Source organism: Mauremys reevesii, linkage group 18 (assembly GCF_016161935.1).
Source record: "Mauremys reevesii isolate NIE-2019 linkage group 18, ASM1616193v1, whole genome shotgun sequence".
NCBI classification, from domain to species: domain Eukaryota; kingdom Metazoa; phylum Chordata; order Testudines; family Geoemydidae; genus Mauremys; species Mauremys reevesii.
The window spans coordinates 3,979,974-4,004,291 of NC_052640.1; the positions used below are offsets into that span (position 1 = coordinate 3,979,974).

A 24,318-nucleotide genomic window follows, 5' to 3' on the forward strand; every position below is an offset into this window, starting at 1 on the left:
TCTCCCAGCGCTGTCCGTACTCCACCTCCCTGTGGGGAATAACGTACAGCGCTGGGAGCCGCGCTCCCAGCGCTGGGGCTTTGACCACACTGGTGTTTTGCAGCACCACAATTTGCAGTGCTGGAGAGGGTGTGTTTTCACACCCTGCTGCAGCGCTGCAAATTTGCAAGTGTAGCCAAGGCCTAATATACTGGGACTGACATGGCTACAACTACACCGCATACAGTATAATGAACAGCTTGCCTTATGAGAAATGGGCTTTGTTGTAATCAAAAGTGTAAAAGCTAAAAAGTGGGGCGAGGGAGTAAAAGAAGAAAGGTGCGAGCTGAATTCATGTGTTTAGTTCCCTCTGTCCCTTGTAAAATACAATAACCTCAGGCAGCAAATGGGCAATAGGAACAGACACAGGTAGCCAGAAATACTTTTGTTATAATCACACTTTGCACCTACTTATGACCTTTCACACAAAGGTCTCAAATTACTTTGCAGACAGTTATTAAGCCTCACAACTGCTATGTGGAAGGCCCTTCTTATCTCCAAGTCACAGGAGTCCTGAGGCCTACATGATAAACTTACATGGGTATAACTACTTTGCTCAAGGGTGAGAAAACACCACCCCCCCTCTGAGGGTATGGCTACACTTGCAGCCATACAGCGCTGCTGCGGGAGCGCTCCCGCAGCAGCCCTTTGAAGTGCGAGTGTGGTCGCGGTGCCAGCGCTGGGCTCCCAGCACTGTAAGCTAATCCCCACGGGGAGGTGGAGTACCTGCAGCGCTGGGAGAACTCCCAGCGCTGCAGGTACTCCACCTCCCCGTGGGGATTAGCTTACAGTGCTGGGAGCCGTGCTCCCAGCACTGGAGCAGTGTTTACACTGGCGCTTTGCAGCGCTGTAACTTGCTGCGCTCAGGGATGTGTTTTTTCACACCCCTGAGCGAGAAAGTTGCAGCGCTGTAAAGCGCCAGTGTAGCCAAGGCCTAGGTGACACAGTTATAACAACCTAAGCCATGGTATAAGACAGAGGTTCTCAAACTGTGGTCCGCGGATCACCAGTGGTCCATGAGCTCCATCCAGGTGGTCCGCGGATAGTTCCCTCTAAGGTGCGCGCCTGGGCGGCCGCACATGAGAAAATGAAGGGCCACCCACCTAATTAGTGGAGCTGTGCAGGCATGGCTTCACTAATTAGGTGTTTGGATATGTAAAGTGAAGTGGTGGCCTTGGGGGAAATAAAGGGTAGGTGGCAGGGGGGTGAGAAGAGGCCAGAAAAAGAGGCGACTTTCCCCCAGCTCGGGGGCTGCCATGGCGGGGGAGAGACCGCCCCGCTCCTTCCCAGCCCCTGCTCAGGGGCTGCCGTGGCGGGGGAGAGAGGGCACATCTATCGCATTAGAAAGGTAAGACTGCTGATATTAAAATATGAGTTGTGTGCTTTTATTTGTAGAACAAAAAAATGTTAATTAAGGCTTTTTTATATAGCACTTTTATCCAAAGCACCTTACAATAGTTAGCTAACGGTACAAACAACATTTGGAAAGATCATTAAGTGGTCCGCCGAGACCCTCAGCAATTTTCAAGTGGTCCATGAAAAAAAAAAAAAAGTTTGAGAACCACTGGTGTAAGACATGCAGGGCTTCTCCCATAGCTACTGCCTCTCCTGGAGCTGGATTAACTACACCAACAAGAGAAATTCTCCTGTCGACATAGGAGCATCTTCACTGAAGTGCTGCAGTGTTTTAAGTGCACACCTTCCTTCTGGCAGAGATGCTATGTGACTTGCCCAAGGGACATGCAGCAAATCAACAGCAGTCCTGGGACCAGCTGCCAGTTCCATATTCAATCTACAAGACCATCCTGCTTCTCTGCTGCATACTTTGTTGTTTTTTCCATAGAAGCATGAAAGGACTTTCTGGGCCAGAGAGGCACTTTGAAGTAAGCACTGCCCATGCAGCTCAGGTCAGGGCACTTGCTAGTCATGAAATCAGCATGCAACAATCAAATAAATTATGCTCTTTGTGCGTAGGACACAAAAGAAAAACAAGCATGTAGTTTTGAACAGGAAATCAAAACACACTGACAGTATCATTCTCATTTTCATATCAGTCACTAAATACTGCAATACTGGGCAGAACGCTGCCTCCCCACTCTCGGAACCTTTACTCAGAGGAGCAATTCGTACTCACTTTAACTCCAGTCAAGAAGTCCATTTGCAAGGGTTTTGTAGGACTGAACCCCTTCCTTTGCTAATCCTGCTCAGATAACAGTCTCCTGTAAATTTCAAGGATGGGAATCCTTTAGTACTTAATGCTAATGATCAAAGGGCTACTTGCAGATAGCTAAGGCCCAGATATTCAGATTGTGTTTATCCCAGAACCGCAAGCATTCAAAAGTCGTAATAGTGGCTTACAAACGATACGATTTTTTAAAAATACTACACTCCAGGTTCTTCTAATTGCCTTCTGGATTTTGAGATTCCAGGGCTCATATTTTTAAGTTTTTTTTCTGCAACCTTAAAGGCTAGAAATGTACTCCTGGCCCTTCCCCCAGTGAAATCGGAGATTCTCACATAAGAAAATAAAAGTCCCACCTTCTGGAGTAAAGAAAAGAACCAAATAATGAGATTTGCAATAAAGTTATGAACGTGTTGCTAACTCTTAAAACAATCAAGCTAATGTGCACAGAAATTCCCTTCCCTCCCCAAACCCGCAAAATACTTTTATATTTCAGCAAGAACTGTTTCAACATGAACCCCAGCCTGCAGGGAGCAGAACCCATGCAATGCAGTGCTATGCTAGAGCAGGACAACATGATGAAACCCAGTAGCTAAAGAGAAACTGACCAGTTCATTTTTCATTATCCCAAATGCCTGAAATTCAAAGAAAAACTATAAAAAAAAGTTTGGTTTTATAAGATTTTAGCTTTAATAAATGAAGGGGTAATACAGGGAAGTTGGGTTTGTTTTTCAAATAAGTTATTTTTAGTCTGACAGCATCTCTCACAAACACAGAAATAAAAGTTAAAATGCCAAAAATATTGTGCAGTGCAGAACAAAACAAAACACACACTGATATAACTCACTACCACACTCAGAAAACGAAAGGAAAAAGTTGCCTAAGAAAAGCTGCTGCCTTAATCTCCCTAAATACATGGATTGCTCGATACATTCAAATCGCTGGACAAACATACAGTAACTTTCACATTTCACTGAGAAAATAAAAACAGCCAATGCAGTGTGCAGGAGGCACTGTTTAGGGAGCAATGCCTGGCTACCACTAACTTTCAAGGAGTGCTTCTCTGCACACATCTCAACAAGTACAAGGGTTCATACCTGGAACTATACCCAGAACTAGGACACTGGTAAATAAAAACCCTAGAAGCACATCAGAAAGGAGCAGCAGCCGCCTGTTTTGCTAAGCGGAGAAAAGCTGTTAAGAAAGTTACATTCTGCCTTGAAGTCCTGGTCCCCTTTTCAAGGTACCCAAGGCAGAACATTTCTTTTGCCCTGGTGCCAACCTTCTCAAACACTGGAACCACTGAAGCTGGACCCATCCTCTCCCTCCATTCTGGAATTCAATGTGTGATTAGGGACCCATTGTAGAGTCCAACCCAGATGCTTCCTCTTCCTCCTCCATTTCTCGGTCTCTCTTCCCTGCCTCCATTTCGTCCCCTTCCCCTGGCAGCTAGAGGAGTAGTAACAGCGAGCTCTTTAGCAGCACCCTGTGGCACAGATTAGAAACTTCACTTAAATGACCTTAAACTGGCTCCACTCACTTCTCTCTTAAAGCAACAGCAGCTTAGAGCAGTTTCACCTTACCAGATACCTACAGGGGCCAGAGTTTTGTTTTGCAAAATCGAAGTAGGGATGGGGTAGGAGTAGTGGGGAGGAACTCAACTCTACCCTTACTACACAGCATATGTGCAAAGGCAGAGACATCACCTTGACCTGGAGCCTGAACATTTGCATTTCCTGACTGCGTTGGAGTACAGGTGTTTTCAATGTGATGCATCAACAAAGTTAGCCATGGTCTCTGCCCTGAAGAGCTTACAGACCAAGACAATGGACAACATGCAAAGGACAGGGGAGAAAGAGAATCAAGTCCGTATGATTTTATGGACAAAGTCATTTGCTACCTTTTAGTGAATGTTATAATTACATAAACAAATGAAGACCTCTGCCCAGTTTAGCCATGAAATGTTGGTTAAGTTCTTCCAGAAGTGGGTTAGAATAGGGATTTGAAAGATTAGATTTTATTTTTGTTTCATGCTGCAATCTATTCCTATCAGCCTTATCAAGGCACTATGTATAACGGGCTCATACCAGAGCAGGGGGCCAGCTCATGTCAATGACAACTTATATGCAGGGCAAGAACAAATGCAATGAGCAGAGCGGGGCCTGAACTGTCACTCTGGGTCCAACCCCCAATCAAACACCTCACAGGAGTCTATGTCTGACTCCAGATCCCACTTCACAACAAGCCCAGACCTAGAAACTGAGAAGCACTGACACAGCAAAGTGCCTTATCTCAAAGGCCAGTTCCCCTTCCTGGTAAATGAATACAGATAGGTCTATCCGATTCATTGTTTTATGGCTGGTCTGCTCCCAGCTATGCTGAAATGCTGGATGCTCAGCACTGGGAAGGGGTTAAATGAATGATCCCTTCAGCAGATGACAGGGGAAGTTATTCCTACCCATGTCCCTGATCTCAGGCTGTGGAAGAGGAACAAGCGCTATTGCAAGCGGCCATGAGCACCTTGCACCCATCCTGCATGCCCTGGGGCCTGGATCCTGCACCCACTGAAGTTAATGGTGCAGCATCAGGGCTGATAAAGGATACCATAGAGACAGGGCCGGTGCAACCATTTAGACGACCTAGGCGGTTGCCTAGGGCGCTAGGATTTGGGGGGGGCGCCATTTTCTTCGGCAGTGACCACGGCAGCTGGATCTTTGGCCACCGCCAGCATTTAGGCGGAGGGAGCTGGGGCAGGGGAGCGCGGGGAGGGCCGCCTGCAGCAAGTAAGGGGGGGGCGGCACGCAGGGGAACTCCCTGCCCCAGCTCACCCCTGCCCCACCTCCTCCCCGAGCATGCCGTGGCCGCTTCACGTCTCCTGCCTCCCAGGCTTGCGGCGCCAATCAGCTTAGGTGCCGCAAGCCTGGGAGGCGGGAGAAGTGAAGCAGCGACGGGGTGCTCGTGCGCGGAGCAGGGGTGAGCTGGGGCAGGTGGGTGCCTCAGGGCAGAGGGTGGGGAGCTGCCGCAAGGGGGGGCTCCTCAGGGTGGAGGGGGGGAGCTGCCGTGGGGGGGCTCCTCAGGGGGAGGCGCAAGGGGGCGCAAGGTGGAAGTTTCACCTAGGGCGCAAAACATCCTTGCACCGGCCCTGCGTAGAGACAGCATCAGTCTTGCTGGCTTCCAAAGACCTCCCTGGCAAGGGTCCTGGGGAGGATCAGCACTCTGGTAATGACCACTGCCTCTTTACATGTAAGGTGGGTGAGGAAGGAGTCTTTTGCTCTAGCAGCCACAAGAGTATGGATCCCACCCACTCCTTCCCCTGCTCCCCACCCCCTCTGACTCTCCACACAGCTTAATCAATCTCACTTTTTAGCAGTATGCAACCCAAAGTGTTAAGACCAAGCACTTCATCTGTGCTTTACTGCAATAACAGCAGCACCATCTAGTTTGTAAGCTGTTTTAATGGTCTCACATCCCATCCATTTGCTCAGCACCTCAAGTGCCTCAGTGAGAGGCTCTTTAGAAACACAAGTTATTAATTAATATGTAACAGATCAGGGCCAAATCTGCAGCTCTTGCTCTTGAGTGTTTTGTCCAAGGGAGGCCTGTGGATTTGATTCCATTAACACTAGCACTTTTTCTCGCTGGATCTCAGGATAATTTACTAACACCATTTCATTCATCCTCACAACCCTGCCTACAAGTTGGATCTGCATCATCAGAAACGGAGATACAGGAAGATGAAGTGAACCTGCCGAAGGTCATCACAGGCAGCTGGTCACAGAGCTGGAAATAGATCCTAGGAATCCCAGCTCCCTGGCCCAGCCACCAGGCCTCACACACCTTCTCCCACCTTTGTAAATGTAAACATTTTCATTCTGCTTTATGATTCTTCCACTATCCTTCCTCTGCTAACAAAGGAAGGCTAGTGATTGTTTCCCCAAGCAGTGGTAGCAGCAGGTAAAATTCTGCCTGGCCATCTCCACAGATAAGAGTGAGGAACACAGCCTGTCACCAAAGATCACACACAAAAGTAACTTGTTTAGGATCGCAGACCCTCACCATGACACACAAGTGAAACAACAGCCTAACCTGAATGACTCCTTTCCTAGCAGTGACTTCTTTTTCTAAGCATGTTACCCAGCAAGGTGCTGCAGTTCTTGGAGTCAACAGGAACGGAGGATGCTCAGCACCTCAGAGGATCAGGCCCCAAATTTCACAGAACAGTCAAACACTGTGATAGTTAAGACACATGCTCCCACTTTTGGGTCACAAGCAGTTCACGAAAACTCACATCTGCATATTATCATAGAGTTTTAAAAGCTCTCTTACCTCTAAAGGACACCAAGTGAAACAATTCAGCAGCTAAAGAGCAAACCCAACCCCACACAATCGCTATAATCTGCTCACCCAAGATGCAAGGAAAACAGCCCTTTGCCTCAAGGCTAGCTCAGCCCCAGGTCACCTTATTGCTATTCCTTAAAGGGATACACTTCATTTATTAACAGCCAGTAGCCATTTCAACACATTCAGAACCCACACGTTTACAAAGTAAAAAAGCAGAGAAATGGTGCTGGCAGGTGGCCTTCATTTTACTCAATAGTGTCTGAGTAACGTCCCTCTCCCCAGCCCAAAACAGAGACGGTCAAATAATGTTAGAAATTTCTGAATTAAGTATTATTTTTGGTGTAGTCCAAAGACAGGGAATAACACGGTTAAGTTGCACAGTACAAGGCTGTATTTCTACCTAAGTTTAGAAGGGCAAAAGAATTGAAATTAATCCTGCCCAAATCTCCCAAAGTGATGCTGCTAAGAGAGTGTAAAGGTCTCCCACCTCTGACAGTGCATTGCGAATTTATCTAGACTAATTACGGAAAATAGTTCCTTAAAATTCCATAATGCTCAGTTGGGACTAGACTTTCAGACAACATAGGCACAAAGCATATTAACACAACTGTATACCAAACAAACAAACAAAAAAAAAGAAGTCAGGCAACTGCAGGGGCAATTGACTAACTAGGCACATTTGTGCATATAGTAACCCACACATCTTCTGGGTGTGGTGTTCTGTCCCATCTAGTGGCACTGAGACCACTTAGGGCTTGGCTACACTTACAAATTTGCAGCGCTGCAGCAGGGTGTGAAAACACACCCTCTCCAGCGCTGCAAAGCGCCAGTGTGGTCAAAGCCCCGGAGGTGGAGTACGGACAGCGCTGGGAGAGCTTTCGGACAGCGCTGGGAGAGCTTTCTCCCAGCGCTGGCGCTTTGACTACACTTAGCGCTTCAAAGCGCTGCCGCGGCAGCGCTTTGAAGTGTAAGTGTAGCCAAAGCCTTAGAGAGAGTTAAATGAATCTGCTCTACAGCCTTAGCTCTGAGCCATTGCGTTTTTAGCTCATGCTGTAGAGGCTCATCCACTCAGCTCCAGAGGTCCCAGGTTTGATCCTGCCCACTGACAACCGGGGTCTGTTAACATTACATATGCAAGCACATGCACTTTTTTTGTTGTTGTTGCCAGTAACAGAGGTTTATTCAATGACAGGAACAGGGTCTAAAACAGAGCTTATAGATACAGCCCCTCAGCCAGGTCCATTCTGGGAGCCAGTGAGCCAGACCCCCACATCTGCACTTCACTCCTCGTCCCGAGCCAGCTCCAGAGTAACCACCCTCCAGCCCCTTCTTCTCCGCTCAGCCCCTTTCCCGGGCCAGGTTGTCACCTGATCTCTTTGTCTCCAACACCTTCAATTGGCACCTTTGCAGAGGAGGGGCCCAGGCCATCAGTTGCTAGGAGACAGTGTCAGGCACTTAGGTGCACTGGCCCCTTGCTCTGCAGCAATCACATACCCTTATCCCACCACCTAGATATTAAGAACTGCATAGGGGACACTGAGGCACCAACACAGTATTCAGAGAAAACATTAAACTTGCAATGGTGTCTGAAAATCATGCCCATAGGTCACCCAAATAAAATTGCAGTTACTGAGCAAAACAAAAATATCTTAGAGTTTATATCTGTATGGTGTAAGAGTAACATACATGATGATGAGCCCCTGTATTAAATATGGTCTTATCCTCCCACCAGTGAGAAAGATTCTACCCTTAGTTACCTTCATGCAAAGACATTAGTGAGGGTAACTGAGGGCAGATTTTTGGCCCATGTGGTGACTATTGGCAGTGACAAGGTAGCAACATTTGTACAGACCAACAGATGGCGTGCTTGGAGAAGAAAAAAACAAAACAAAAAAACCCACAACAAGCATACAAGGGGAAAAACCAAAATGAAAGAGAAAGCAGGGGAGAAAAAGTGGTCTGATTTTAACTTGAGTTACTATGTTTAAAGGGGTACATCCAATGGACAAAAAAAAAAGGCACATTTCCATCTGATATTTTTAAACAGTTACAATTAATATCTGTTATAACAACCTTGGAAAGAGATTAGGAGAAGAAAAAAATCTATTTTTTGCAATGTTTCCTTTGTGCTTTTGACAGCACTTTGTGTATAGTCACTTTCTCTCTCTCCTTTGCACAGTCAGCGAGCACGCACACACGATTGTAAAACTACAAAGGCTGGCAGGGCAACTCAGGGTCAAGCTGATTTATCAATCACATCCCTCATCACAGTCCAGGGGTTAAAATACACCTTATACTATTTCTCTCATTTTAAGTTCCTTAATTCAGCTGAAATCTTTTCCTCATGTCATGTAAGAGCAAGAACTAGGATGACTTCTCTAGTTGCTGCATCCAAACTTCAACTCTCTAATCTCTCCTCAGACAAAAGTCACAGAGGTGCTCATTGGCAAGAGCAGGCTGATACTGGTGAAGTGTAGCTTCTTGGCTGTGGTACTGTTGGAGCATGAACAAGGCGCTTTCAGAACTATTCTGGCATGTACATGTACTATTCATGACATGTACGCAACACATGCAGAGAGGAGAAAACTCTCTGCACAGACACTGAACACAGTTCTTGGGGATACACCACCTCAACCAGCTGCACTGAGTTTATTATTTTATATCCATTTTGAAACCAAATCAACAACATACTGTGCACAGTGGCATTTAGGTCAAAGTAGAGATAGGTCTGAGAAGCAATATGTGCATCAGGATCACAGCTAGGGGCTCTTTAGATCAAGGATCCTGATCCAGGCCCATTCTAATTCAAACAGGGGTACTAAATTCTCCTCCAAGCTCACCTGAAAGCCCCCTCAAAACCCAAGCTATATGTACACCTAAAGGCTTATCAATGAAGGGAGTAAATTTGGGCAGACTACACTCTGCAGTTCCACATTCCATTACTAATCCCCCACCTGCCCAGTCCACTTAGTAATAGATTTAATGCACCAGCAAGTTGGACGATGCAATGCTGTAATATACATAAATAGCCTCTTGAAGTCAGCATAACTTTGCAAATCTGCATTAGTGACCAGGACAACTATTGGGAATCACTGACAATTGCAAATTATTGAGTGAGGCCCCAATTCAGCAAAGCATAGCATACGAGCTGCTGTGAAGCGAGGCTCACGTTTAGATGTAGAAAGAGTTCGCAACAGCGCTGGCTCTTCTTTTAAACCCTGGCTAAGATGTGGGCAGAGACTGCCTGGTGTTTGGGGGCAAAATTCTAAAATGCACAGACCAGCGAAGTGGGGATTAGCAAGGTTCCACTCAAACTCCAACACCCCAATCATGTTAACAGAAAATAAAGTTTCCATTAAAAAAAACAGAATTTCATTAGAAGATTGGGATTGGGGCAGGGGACGGGTAATTTTTAATTTTATACACATTCCCCCTCACTTATTTATAAATAGCTCTGAGCAAAAGAAGCTGGAAACAAATCTCAGGGCTCTTTACCTCATGGTTGTGGAAGAAGATCCAGACTCTGACAGTGACGTTAGCGAAAAGGACTCAAAAGAGGAAGAGGAACTAATGCTCATCATGCTACTTCTGCTAGTGACTTTAAAGGATCCAGGTATCAGCTCATCATCAGACGAGTTATCTTCAAAAGAGCCCAGGACAAATTTTGCCATCGCTTGCCTTTTGAGCTGTACCTGAGTGTGTTCTATAAACTGCTCCTGCTTTTCCCTGGAGATGGACTTCTTTAGCTTCATCTGCTGCTTTGATGAAGGAAGCGGAACTTGAGATAAAGGCTCCGCTAAACTGTTTGCTGAAACATCTTGTGCCGGCTCTGAGGAAGAAGGGATATTTGGAAGTTTGTGTTGCCAAAGCATACTTGCTGCTTGCTGAAAGGCATCCACGGACACATGTCCAGAGATCGGTGAAGTCTGAGCAGGCCCTGTGGACTGGGGTGGTGTTACAGCCCTCTCCTGCAGTAGGCATGTTGATCCTTTTGAAGGTTTCTCTTTGTTTTCAGAGGCCGCTGGTGGCTCAGGACTAGGTCTCTCAGTCTGCTGGTTAACGGGCTGAGAATTTGCCATTTCGGTCCAAATAAACCAGAGCAAAATCAGACAGGACAACAGGGCCAGCAGTACCATTCAGAAACCCTAGAAGACGAAGAGATGCATATGTATAAAAGTCACAATCTAGTTCAGCTAACACTAACAGGCAGCAAGTGGACTGGGACGGACTCATTCTAACAGAGAAAGACTGGCTGGATTCCAAATGCTACCACAGGATCAAACAACACTGTAAAACTTCTGTGGTCACAGCAGATGTCAAGATGACCAGTATGTATCCTCCCAGAGCACTAGGAACTGTATTACAGCAGTAAGGATAGGAATCAGATCCCCCTTGCTCCAAAACCACGATTCTCTATTAGCTCTTTGTTAAATTAACAGAACGAAAGGCAGCCGCCAGCAGCCAGACCTTGCAGACCCTCCCTCCTACCACGCCCCCCCACTCCCATTATATCTCTAAGACCCAAAGAACATTCAATACCGAAAGCAAGCAGTCAGCTACTTTATCTTTTACCCAACAAAATCCTTCAGACAAATCTCTTTGCTTGGTCCTTCATTCAGCACTGCAATGTACTTACAGGCAATAGCTAAACTGAAGACACTGTTACAGCACAAGCTATTTTTACTTCCTAAAAACAGAACCTTGGCAAGAGCTGACTGGTCCTATGCACTGAGCTTCCCCTGGATATGCCTAATAGGCTAATACAAGTCAACACCCTGGCTTTTTCCCCACAGAAACGTGACAGTCTAATAAGTTTACGTGACTTATGGAAGCAGCAGATGTGCATTCCCTTTGACATTAAATCCTAAGCCAACAGCCCCAGTTTTGGGCTATTATGAAAGACCATCTACAAGGACTTTGGTGTAGCCACATTTAGAAAGGGACACCGTCATCTTGGATGGGAAAAATATAAAATCACATTTCTCCCTGAAAATTGGGCACCCTCTAGTCACTAGTACCATCCAAGATCACTGGAACTGAAAGGCGTTAGCAGAAAAATTATTTCCCTCTAGGTTTTTTTAAGCTTGTTCATTCTGTGTACTTGACAGAACATTGTGCAAAGTCAATTTTCCCAGTTTCCTCTTAGCTGAAAAGATCCTTACAAATATCAGGGGAAGAGATCGTAATTTAAAAGAAAAATCCAGATTATATGAAGAGTATGTGTCTACCAGAAGTAGATTTTTTTAAAAAAGTCAATTTAAAAAAAATGGCAAGGACCCAGCATCCTTGTAAGTGCACCACTGCTTCAGTCAATTTCCATCTCATTTATAAAGTCCTCAGCCTGATTGCTCTACCCAGGCACAGAATGCAAGCACCAGGCTCCCATAGGATTGTGGTCTCCAAAGAGAGAAACACCCAGGGCCAGCTCTAGGTACCAGCAAACCAAGCACGTGGTTTAGCAGTTGCGCTCCCGGAAGTTTTTTTTTTTTTGCTTGAGGCGGCAAAAACCTAGTGCCGGTCCTGGAAACACCCACCAAGATACAAAACTGTATCATAGGTCTAGCCCATTTGCATGCAGACAGACAACTGTGTGCACAAGCCACACAGACAAGCAAGTTTCATGCCAACAGCATTTATTTATTACAACAATTCCCCCTGCTACAAATATCACATACCAAGGATTCAGGCTGGGATGGAAGGGGAGGAGGTAAACTGAATATCCACTTTTCTGAAAAGTAGTTACAGTAGAACCTCAGAGTTACGAACTGACCAGTCAACCACACACCTCATTAGGAACCAGAAGTACGCAATCAGGCAGCAGAGACTCCTCCCCCGCACCCAGGCCAAAAAAAAAAAAGGGCGGGGGGGAGTTAAAAAGATTTGACAAGATAAGGAATCCATTTCTGTGCTTGTTTCATTTAAATTAAGATGGTTAAAAGCAGCATTTTTCTTCTGCATAGTAAAGTTTCAAAGCTATATTAAGTCAATGTTCAGTTGTAAATTTTTGAAAGAACTATAACATTTTGTTCAGAATTAGAAACATTTCAGAGTTACAAGCAATCTCCATTTCCAAGGTGTTCGTAACTCTGAGGTTCTGTACTTCAAGTAATTGAAAGACCGGGGGGAGTGGTGGGAAGGAGATCTCCCCCTCTCTTTTTAGAAGTTTTTCCCTTTCCTCCCCATTCCCCCCTCCCTTTTCCTTGTTTACAATGTGTGTGCTGTGTTTCTGCCTGTTCACCCTGAGTAGGATGATCCCCATGGCTCAGGAGTGGCCGGGAAAGAACTTCACAATTTAAGGGCTTTAGGGAAAGGTCCCAGCAGGTCCATGTGCAGAATTTATTAGTTATCTTTTGCAAAACCCTTGTGACCTGGCATGAATAATTTGCTTCACATCTACAAATCCTACCTCAAGGGCCCCCCCACGAGGCAGCCTTGACTCCCAGCCTGTGATTCTCTATCATAAGCCATGCAAAGGCTCCACAGGCCCTTGGGGTGACTGGAAGGGATGTAATGTGTTCTGTTTTATGCAAATGATTCAGCCCTCCAGCTTGTGGCACGTTACAAGGGTGCCCTTGGTGTTCTGACAACGTCGGAGGAAAGGGGAAGAAGCCTGCCTTTCTTCCATGCTTTGCCTACCTAGACTGCAAACTCTTTGGGGCAGACTGTCTTGTACTATGTTTTTGTACAGCTCGGCAAGCCTGTAATGCAAACAAACAAGGCTGCCGTCACAGGACAATGGTCTCCCGCTGCTGTCTAATGTCAAAGACTTTATTACGCTGAGTGTTCGGGCAAAGCTGATGTGGTTTATTTTTAAAACAGGACACACTGATCCTGTAAAAATATTCTGTGGCAGCGAATAACTGGTGCCTGGTCCACCGTGCTGTCTGACAAGTTAGCACACTAGGAAGGAACACGGTGTCTCATGGACATTACAGGGATGGGCTCAGAGCTCTCTAGTCCAGCAGGATGGTTTATAGTAATTACCTATTAACAAGATCTGACCTGCAGGTTAGCATTGTTATTACTGTTACTATCTGTACTGTGGTAGTACCTGGATGCCCCAGGTGACATCAGAGCCCATTGTGCTGAGCACTGTACAAACACATGGAGAGAGACAGTCTCTGCCCCAAAAGTTCACAAACCAAAAAAACAAGACAGACAAAGGGTGGGAAAGAAACCAGGGGCCCAGAGAGATGAAGTGACTTGCCCAGGGTCATACAGCAAGTTAGTGGCAGCTATGGGAAAGGCAGGCCAGGCCCTGATCCACTGGACCTTGCTGTTGCGCTCATCCTTGCAATTTTGCGTTCACAGATGAGAAGGCAACAGACAAGTGTTAACCCTGGATATGTTTATTTCAATAGGACAGCAAGGCTCCACACAGACCTCACCACACGAAGGGACTAAAATCTGTATGTTAAAGTGCTTATTGTCACGTTATTCTGTTATGGAGTTTCTGGTAACATCCTCTAAAGCATTTGGTGTTGCCCCTGGAGGAGACCAGACTCCCGACTAGATGAACTACTGCTCTGATCTGGGAAGGCTACTCCTAGGTTCCCATCAAGCCAGTAGGTTTTCTGTAAAGGGTAATCAAATTAAAATGAAAAAATTCAGACATAAAACAAGGGTCCTGCCAATCTCTGAAGGTTGCTGCCACGGATCGGGATCACTTTCACATATGATGCATGCAGATGACAGAATAAGGAATCACTGGATTTGCACCTCAAGACTAAGAAGTACATTTCCTCATCCACATTAGGTAGGAAAAAGACCATACCCCACAAAATACACCAGAAGCCAGCTAGCTGATAGTACATTCTCCCACGGTCTCTTCTAGTCTCCTCCTAAACCTGCCTGGCTTGGTTTCCTGCCTGTGCTGAACTGATACCCATCTCTTCCCATGCAAACACTGTCCTCTCTGCCTGCTGACACTAAATCCAAAAGAATTAAACATAAGAACAAGACACATGGCACACAAGTGGCACAAACAAAACATCATGCCCTTATTTTATGTGAGCTTCATCCTTCATGTCCCCCGCTTTTCCCATGCCCGACTAAGGGCTCAATCCCATGAGGTGCTAAGCACCCTCAAACCCGATGGACGTCACTAAGGGAGGCAGGAGTTCAGCACCTCCCACGATGGAGCCGTCTTGAGGCGGGGTATCATCTCCAAAGCACCAGACCCACCACAGGTGCTGCTGAAAAAGCAGCAATTTCCACGTTGTTTTACTTTTCAAAACTGAGCAGAAACAAACAGGAGTGAGGTCTTGGAGAAACGCAGGCCCTGGTCCTGTCAACACATGGGCGCGTGCTCAACTCTACTCCGAGAGCTCTGAAGTGTAGGATTCCTCAGGGCACCATCCTGCTAGCCCTCCCATTCAACGTGCATATGGGGCGGGTAGGAGGCCTGGGGTGCAGTGTTGTCAGTAGGCTAATGACTCCCAGCTGTCTGTCTTGACCCCATCAGCAGGGGCACTGGAACAATTTAGATAGTGAAAGCCACTGAACAAAACTGTAACCCTACATGTGATGGGAGCCACGCATTCAGTTGCTATTATTACTTTAAGCCATAGGTGCTGCCGCATCCCCAGCACCCCTGCTTGTCTGACTTGGATGATGCAGTTCAGCACCTCAGCAAGCATCTACTTGAGACTGGGGCATGGATAAGGGAAAGCTGGCTGAAGCTCAACTCAGACAAGAGGGAGTTGATGGTGGTGGGCTTGGGGAAGCAGCCAGAGGAGATGGCAGAGGTAATCTCAGTCCTTTGGACTGAGGGAGCGTGTCCATCAATGAGTTACTGGGGTTCACAACTTTGGAGTGATTTTAGACCCCCACCTGCTGTTTGATGGTCATATCACAGCAGGAATCCAATCAGCTTTTTATCACCTGCATTTGGCTAGGAGGTTGTGACCTTTCTTTTTGGATACTGACCTTGCCACTGTCCCCCAGGCCTTGATACCTCAGGATTAGACTACTGCAATGCACTCTACACAGGGCTGCGCAGCATCAGAATGATTTGACATGAAGTCAGTTCAGAATACAGGGGTGTCTCACTGGAAGCATGTGACACCCGTGCTCCGGGATCAGCACTGGCTGCCCATCCGTCTCCAGATGGAGTTTAAGGTGTTGGTTATGACCTACAGAGCCCTAAATGGCATGGACAAACCTACCTGAGCGACTACCCCTCTCCCCAGGCCAGGCTGCCATAGCTATGGTCTGCAGTGTTGCTGGAGCCATGTTGGTCCCAAGATACTAGAGAGACAAGGTGGGCGAGGTAATATCTTTTATTAGACCAGCTTCGGTTGGTGAGAGAGACAAGCTTTTGAGCTACACAGAACTCTTCTTCAGGGCTGGGAAAGGTACTCAGAGCGTCAAAGCTAAATACAAGGTGGAACAAATTGTTCTGCGTAAGTAGTTAACACATGTTATAAGGGACCACTCACAGCTGTGGTTAGCAGAGGCACTTGAGCTGGATTTCTCTCATTCAAGGAGAAGTAGGTTGCCAGCTCCAGGAGTCTGGATCTTCTCCCCTACTTGGTCCAATGTAGCCCAAATTTGGTGAGCGTCTGTGCATGCTGGCTAAAGCCACCTGTTTGGTTGGTTTTTGGAGAGGGCAGAGGGCGTGCTGCTCCCCACAACAATGAAAGGGTGGAAAGGCATTTCTACACATGATTGGCTAGCTGAATTCTTGCTGAAATCATTATTTTAATAGTGCTGGGATATTACTGGATTATTGATGATGTTTTACAGCACTTAGAGCCTTGGGTTCTTTTTATCTAAAGCTAAATAAATACCATGAGTAGTCTCATTCTTACAGTAGTAACAGTAAGCATGTGCACCAGCGTTTGCAGGATCTGGGCCATAAGGGGCAGAAAACAAATGCACCCATTGTAACGGCTAGAAGAGTATTACAATCAACAGCTGAAAAACATACAAATGCAACATTTAGGGTGTCACTTTAAAAGCAAGCAGTTTTTATATTCAGACCTGGGCTTTCAAAACTCTAAATAGCATTTAAAACATTCAGTATTTGATCTTTAAACAGCTTTTGTAGTTCAGAGTAACATAATCCATTTAAATAAGGTTGTAATTTATACTGCTTAGTTTAGATAGAAGTAAGCAACATCCAGCCCCATTATCAGTTCTTCTTCATGGCCATAGGATTCCAAGCAGACAGATACAACCCCCACAGGCAAACCATTGCATTACCTCTCCCTGCACAGATATGCTTCTATTTCCACACTAGCCATATTAATTTTTAATTAGCAATATTAGTTCCATTACAATTAAGCCACTTACCATCCTATCTGGTCTCTGGATCTTCACACATGCCCTCTGTTTCATGACCTCCACACTCTGCTTTCAGCATTACACAGTTCTTGAATACTAAATATATATTGTACCTTGTCAGGCTAGTGGACTAGAGGCTGAGCATCGGAGAATGTACTTGGCAGTGGTGACTGCGATGAATGTAAATTTTAGATTATAACCAATCCCTGTTGTACAAAATAAGCTTATTAGCATTTAACCAGTTGAAGAGAGTTAATAATCCTCTGGTAAGAATGACAGACAATGCAACAATATATATACTTAGGCACTTGCTATGCTTCCTAACACAAGTTTACCTTAATGGATTCCCAATTTTCCATGGTTTGTTTGAAACTCAGAGCCATGCTAGATATCTAAGTATCTCCAGAACTAGAATGATCTGAAAACATACAAGAAAAAACCCAAACTGCTTTCATAATGCATGGCCCACACTGAACAGCCCGTCTAACCAAAGCCATATGCACCGAGAGGATTATTTCGGTAACCTTTCCATGGCTGCTGGTATTTCCAATCATCAGAGGCCTTAAGGGGTTAAAGACACCAAATGTCAACTGCATTCTTTGCATGGTTTCACATTTCATGGAGTTTCCCCTAAATTAAATTTCTCATCTTACTTATGACATTGATATTAAATAAAATCCCCTCAGTCGTTCTGCTTGGGAAACTTTTACCGAAGCCAAGTTTAAAAAAAAAAAAGCCAACAATGACTCCACATCAAGCATGTGGAGAGCAGCTACAAGTTATTCTGTTGCATACCAAAATGGGATTAGATTTAGTGGGACAAAGGTCACCCAGTGATGCAAAATGAACAACTGTTTAATGCTGAGTTTGTTCCGCACAAACATTTTTTCTGTCAGCCTGCTATAAAATTATATGAACAAATATGGGGAGATTGATCCATTGTGGAAAGTTTTAATTAAAAACACACAATTGTCCTGAAAATAAGCAAAACAGGTACTGAGCATAAAGTCATTTGTAGCTATTCTATGGCAGAGTACAGCAGAATTAAAAGTTGAAGATATCTAATTCTTGTAATGATTAGCATTTAATTAAAATGATAAGATCAAGACCTATGTTTTGGTCTTATTTTTGTGTGTGTATATAGGGGTCTATTTGCTATTGCTCCAGGGGAAGTCAGATCATGTCATGAACAGATTTCAATTTGGATTCTGCATCTAGACACCTACAGTTATTGGTAGGTGTAGCATATTAAAAGAACAACATACATGTAGAAGGGCCACTTCCAATAAACAAAAGGAGTCTCTTTTGCTCGGCTATTAACCCAAGATTTTTCTGCCTTCATTTACTCAGAGCCCTGACACTGTCCAAGCCAAGAGCTCCCATCCAATTTTTTTTGTTTTATAGATTAATTTATTTCACATTAAAAATTTATTTTATCAAAGCCCATAGTTCTGGGGGAGAAATTAGTTGGTTACTAATTGTGCAAGGCTTCTAAACAAATATATATGCTACAATTTATAAAGCTGAAGTAGGTTTCCTATTCTTGGTACCAGCCCCTTATTTGTGGTTCCCAGTTCCTTACCCAAAGGCCAAAATTATGTAAAAATACTTCAGTGTAGGATTAATTTTTAGAAAATGTCACCAAATTAATGACTGAATGTGATCATTTTAATTACAGATTTGATTATTTAATAAATAATCAAATGAGGAGATGGGTTTTGACTGGCTGTTTTTAAGAAAATAAGTTTTGGATCTCCCCAAGTGACACATCCCTGTGATTGACAGACTGTTCTGAAGGTGCCAGGACATGTCACTCACCAACCCGAAGCTTCACTCTTGTGCAACGTCACACCCCCATCCCAACTGAGTTTGAATAAGGCGCTGGGTTTTGACAGACTGGAGGTGATTAAACACGTCTCAGGTCACCCAAAGCTACACTCCCCCTTGACCACCAGACTGTTCTGAAGAAGTTGAGACATGTTAACTGCCCCCACTCAAACCTTCATTCTTGAGCAATATGCTGCCACGTGCCACACCCCCATCCCAATCCCAATCAGGCAAAGGAGGAGGGTTTTTGACTAACCTACTGACCATGACAAAAGGAATCTCAGGTCATCCCAAGTGACATGTCTCCACAACCGCTAAGTAAGTCTTTCCCCAAACCAAAGCTGTGTTTCTGTGCAATCGTCTGCCAAATGGCACACCCCCACCACTCTTCCATTCTGAATAAGGAACCAGAGTTTGACAGTGGGACCATTCTGACCTAGCTGAGGCATGGAACTCCCTGACTTGAAACATTTTCTTTGTGAAAAACTGTGGCCCATGTCACGAGTCCTTCTCCCCCTCCAGATGCACAGACACGGATCCGGGGCAAAAGGAGCAGTGAACAGGAGAGGTTCAGAGGATGAAGCTGTGCATCCTATGCTTGCAGGGAGAGGGACTTAGCAAGTGTTGGATTGTTCCATCTGTTTGTTCTTCACAGAATGTTGTGTGGCTGGCTGCGCACCCCTGAACTGGCCAGCGGAGTCAGGTTTGTTTATGTCTCAATGAGAGCCTTGTTACTGGGACCCTTCAAACAGAACCAGTGTTTGAAGTCTCTAAGTGGTTATTCCCTCCGTGTTTCCAAGGAAGGGAGCTGAGCACTGAGACTTGTATACAAGTCAATTGCCTGTTGTAGGTACGGCGCTGTATCAGAGATAGCAGACATGGATGATGAAGGAACAACTGCTGCTACCTGCCTTGGATGTAGCATGTTCTCCTTTCTGCTGGAAGACAGAATAGATTTCTAGCATATAAAATGCAAGCTGGGGACCTTCCTGGAGGAGAAGACGTGGTCTGGAAGCATGAGTTGCAACATTGTGCAGCAGCCAATAAAACAAAGACTTGGACAACCAGATTTGGAAATCATGGTCACAGACACGACAAGGGAAGGGATCATCAATAAGGGAATTAGTGAGACTACAAACCAAAGAAGTGGACAGGTGATTTGAGACCAAGAGGGGAAAGAGAGCCAGGAGACATTCAACTCAACTAGAAGTATTACAGAAGCATAGAAATGTCAGGATGGAAGGGGCTACTGCATCCACTTCTGGTGTTCACATTTTAGAAAAGGATGTTGAAAAACTGGAGAGGGCACAGAAAAGAGTCACAGAAATGGTTCGAGGGCTGGAGGAAATGCCTTAAAGTGACAGATTTACAGAGGTCAATCTGTGTAGCTTATCAAAAAGAAGATTTGATTAAAGTGTGTAAGTATCTTTATGTGGACAAAGAGCGGGCACTAAAGGGCTTTTCATCTACCACAGAAAGGCAGAACAAGAACCAATGGCTGGAAGCTTGAAGCCAGACAAAGTCAAGTTAGAAATTAGGCACAAATCTTTTAACAGTGAAGGTGATCAACCACTGAAACAGACTACCAAGGGGAGTGATGGATTCTTCATCTCTTGATGTCTCCAAATCAAGAGTGAATGCCATTCTAGAAGAATAATAATGAGGAGTCTGGTGGCACCTTAAAGACAAACAGATTTATTTGGGCTTAAATTTTCGTGGGTAAAAAACCCCACTTCACTTCTTTCGCAGGGCTTTTTTCCCCACGAAAGCTTATGCCCATATAAATCTGTTAGTCTTTAAGGTGCCACCGAACTCCTCACTTTTTGTGAGGATACCAACTAACAAGGATACCCCTCTGATACTTGGCATTCTAGAAAATATATTTTAGTCAAACATAAGCTGTTTTGAGCCCAGCAACAAGGGTAACTGGATGAAATTTGCTGGTGACATACAGGAAGTCAGACTCGATGGTCCCCTCTGGCCTGAAAATCTCTCAGTCTATGAAACCCTGTTACTGGCCCTTTTGCACACACAACTTTGTCAAAGTTTCCCTCTCCATGTGGAAATTTCATGCAGTAGCTGGTTGTGTACAGACCATAAAAACCTCCTTATGGAGAGGCAGACAGCACCACATTATGCAGTAATTCTATGTAGAAATTTATGAAGAAACTTCCCTTTTGTGCAAAATAGGGCCTTAGCATGGAAATCCTTCAGAATGCTTAAATATAGGTGTCACCAGTGATCAGCACCAACAACTGATTTTTATTATAATAAATGACAATTTCTTTGCTTATTTTAGTCAAAGTAAACAAGTGCAACGGATCGCATCAACTGAGTACACGTCATTTCATTAATGGTGATCCCTGCATCTCTCTCATTACACTCACAGTTCAGTCTGATCAGCGCAAGATTCAAAAATGTGCCCTTCAGCTGTCAGACATTCTGTGCATGACAGCAAGCAAGCTGAAAAAAAAAACAAAAACCAAGGCATGTTTTGGTGGAATCCTCTTAAAGCAGCGACCTGCCTCTTTTCAAATACCACTCACTGACTATTCAGACAAAAATGAAATGCCCCCAACCTCCAAAAAATCCTTCATCTGCCTTCTCTGTAGTGCTTTTTCATGCAACTTGAATATAATTAATATTTAAAATAATGTTTCAAATATTGCTTAGTTCAACAGAAGTCATCAAAATTATTTGCATAAACAATAGAGTTTATTAAATGCTTCCTGGTGTTGTATGTTTCCACATGCTTAATCAAATTGAGGGCTAGTATTTCTATGATGGAATTAAAAAGGAAAGGTGGTGATATTCTAGCCACTGAAAGAATTCTCCAAATTCTGTTGAAGTGCACTAAGACACATTGGTGTTGTACAAATCTCAGAGCAATACTAAAGACACTAGTGGATTTAGTAATTGTACTATATAAGAATAAGGTAGTATTCATTTAAGTAGTTTGTGAGCACTCTAGTGGTACTCACAACTTTCTATGTTTTAGAAGCCATCAGAAACCACTCAGAGCAGCAGAGTGCATTCAACTAGGCCTTGTATTTTTGCATAGAGTTAATAAACATGATTATTTGGGAGTCAAGGGTGCCCAAGCAGTGTCCCCTTATTATTTTTGTTACGTAATGAACACAAGACACAACACTGACCATAAGCCATGTGTTTATATTGGTCACACAATTAAACACGGTTCCATCAGTTTAGCCCGTTTTCCTGTCCTTAACTCATGTAACAACAAACCAAAAGTTCCCATAGACTTCATTTGTAACTATCATACAATTTCTGTGAAAACATTACAGCTGGATTTGCAGCAAATTTGCCAAATATTGCTTTTGTTGTTTTTTTACATGCATATTGCATACTGTATGCTCATTGTTAGTTAAGAGACAAAATAACAATTGGGGTAATACATTTGTCAGACCAGAAATAGAAGTTTTCCGCTGGGAGTGGCATACCCCCAGCTCTTCATAACAAAATAACAGTCGTAGGGAGTGTTACTTGGGGTAACCTGAAACTTTTGTCACGTACAATCTGTCAAAACCCAATTCCTTATTTAAGTCCTGTGTACAAAATGAAAGTGGGGTGGGCACATCAGAGCTCATTCCACACTGCTCAAGAACAAAGCTTTGGGTCAGCAAGTGAATGTCCCAGCTCCTTCACAACAATCTGACAGACATGGCGACATGTCACTTCAGGTGACCCGAGACACATTTCAGCACATACAATCAGTCAAAACCCAGCTCCTTATTCAAGTCTTGTGTAAAATATAGAAGAGAGATGGAGGCGTGCTGCTCAAGAACGAAGCTTCAACAAGTGACATGTTCTAGCTCCTTCAGAAGAGTCTGTCGTTCACAAGGACACATTACTTCAGGTGACCCAAAACTTAGTTTGTCATTTACAGCCAGTCAAAAGCCAGCTCCTTACTGGATTTTTAATCAATAAATAATTAAGTAATTAGAAATTGAATTATCAGATTCAATCTTACTAATTTGATGAAATTGCTAAAAACCTAATCTTACACTGATGTATTTGTAATAATTTAGGCCTTTGAATAAGGAGCTGGTACCATGGATAAGGAGCCAACTTCAGCTTCTTGTGCAATTTTTCACTGCGCTTTCGGAATTCTAAACTCTCCCTCTAGTGGTTAATGTACCCGACAGCTGTTGTTTTCCTGTGGGACAGAAATATTGTGCTGTCTGGAAAGAAAAGTTTACAACATGTGGCAAGGAGGTCTAATCTTGGGAGCTGAACTTCCATTAAAGTTTCTCTGTTATCTCAGGATGTGATAAGGAGAAACAAATCCTCACAACTTAATTGCTTTTCTAAGCAAGGAAAATAAACCATAGCTAATCAAAGGCTTTTAACAAGGTACAAAGGATAAAATCTTGCTTTAGATCACAGAGGAGAAAGAGTCTGAAGGTATCATCCTAATCCTAGTTTAACCCACATTATCAAAACCACATGTGGCTGAAGAGGGGCCCAGGGTTAGAAGAGCAGGAAAGTGATGCAAACTAGACCGGAGATACATTTTCAGAGCTGGAGGGGGAATACAAGCCACAGCTCCCAGGACTCTTACCACTCAGTTCACCCACCCTTCTACAAATTATATATAGACACAGACACACACACACAATTTCAATGGGAAAGTTAAACAATCAACCCTCTTCCATAACCCCTAAGCGAGGAGTGACAGATCCAGTGCAAGTAACAGGCAAGAAAACCCTAAAATCATCTTGTTCAACGACCCATGGCCCGAGGTTCCTGCTGCTTTGCTTTCCGCTCACAAAATCAATGCCTCCCGGCTCTCTGAACTCCCCCCTTCTGTTGCTCTGGACACTTAGGCGTTAACTGTGGACAGGCTGGTTCACCAGCCCACTGGTTAAAGCGGTTTGTACATTAATCCAGCCTTGTCCCAGAAAACCCCCGGGGAAGGGAGCTGCTAGGCCTCTCGTTTCCTACCTGCCACCGGTGCGGCGCATTCCCCTCTGCGCTGGGGTCCCTTGGGGGGGGGGGGTTTAAAAATAAAACTGAAAACCCCAAAACACACCCAGCAGCCGCCACAACCCGACCTGGCGCTCCCTGGGGCTGGCACCCCGCTGGCCATGGGCCGGTCCCAGCGCCAGAGGAAGGGGCGAGTACGGAGGTGCGGGGAGCCACTGAACCAAGCTGTAAACCCTGCAGGTGATGGAAACCACCTCAGGCCAGGGGGTGCGGCAGCCCCCCGGGTGAGCCGCTCTGAGGAGCGGGGAGCTCGGCGGGGCCCCCTCCAGGGAGGCCGCGCGCCTGGCTGCACCCTGCCTGCGGGGCCTGGGGCAGACACGCTGCCCCCGCCCCGCGCGGAGAGGGGACCAGGCCGCGGGCTCCAGAACGCACCTCACAAGCGGCCGGCTGCCATGGCAACCGAGGCCGGGGCCGGCGCGCCTGAAGGACCCCCCCGCCCCCGGGTCCTCCTCCTCATTTAGGCACACCGGGGGGGGAGGAGCGCCGTGGTGGGGGCCCAGGCGGCGGATCTTGCCCGGCAGCGACCCGGCTCCGCCCCGGCCTTGCCGCAGGAGCGGGTCTGTTTGGAAAGGGCCAGGGCCGGTTAACGCGGCCTTGTGCGGAGTTCCCGTTTGCAAGGGTCCAGCCTGGAAATG

The 24,318-nt window shown here is 45.3% G+C and overlaps 1 protein-coding gene across 18 annotated transcripts in view; it reads right to left on the reverse strand.

Moving 5' to 3' along the window:
* The window catches only part of ACACB (acetyl-CoA carboxylase beta), a 76,160-nt gene that overhangs the window by 49,961 nt on the left and 1,881 nt on the right, over positions 1-24,318 (reverse strand). For 4 of the 18 annotated variants that reach the window (XM_039504703.1, XM_039504702.1, XM_039504700.1 and 1 more), the window contains exons 1-3: positions 17,185-17,262; positions 16,859-17,055; positions 10,058-10,707 (exon numbers count right to left, since the gene is read on the reverse strand). In XM_039504703.1, coding sequence (XP_039360637.1) covers positions 10,058-10,698 — 641 coding nt within the window. In that variant the 5' untranslated portion in view covers positions 10,699-10,707; positions 16,859-17,055; positions 17,185-17,262. Of the gene's footprint in view, positions 1-2,173; positions 2,259-3,503; positions 3,708-6,307; positions 6,361-6,547; positions 6,676-10,057; positions 10,708-16,858; positions 17,056-17,184; positions 17,268-23,641; positions 23,825-24,055; positions 24,091-24,318 lie in introns of those variants that run through there. The other 14 variants (XR_005589479.1, XR_005589478.1, XM_039504695.1 and 11 more) reach the window with 13 other exon arrangements.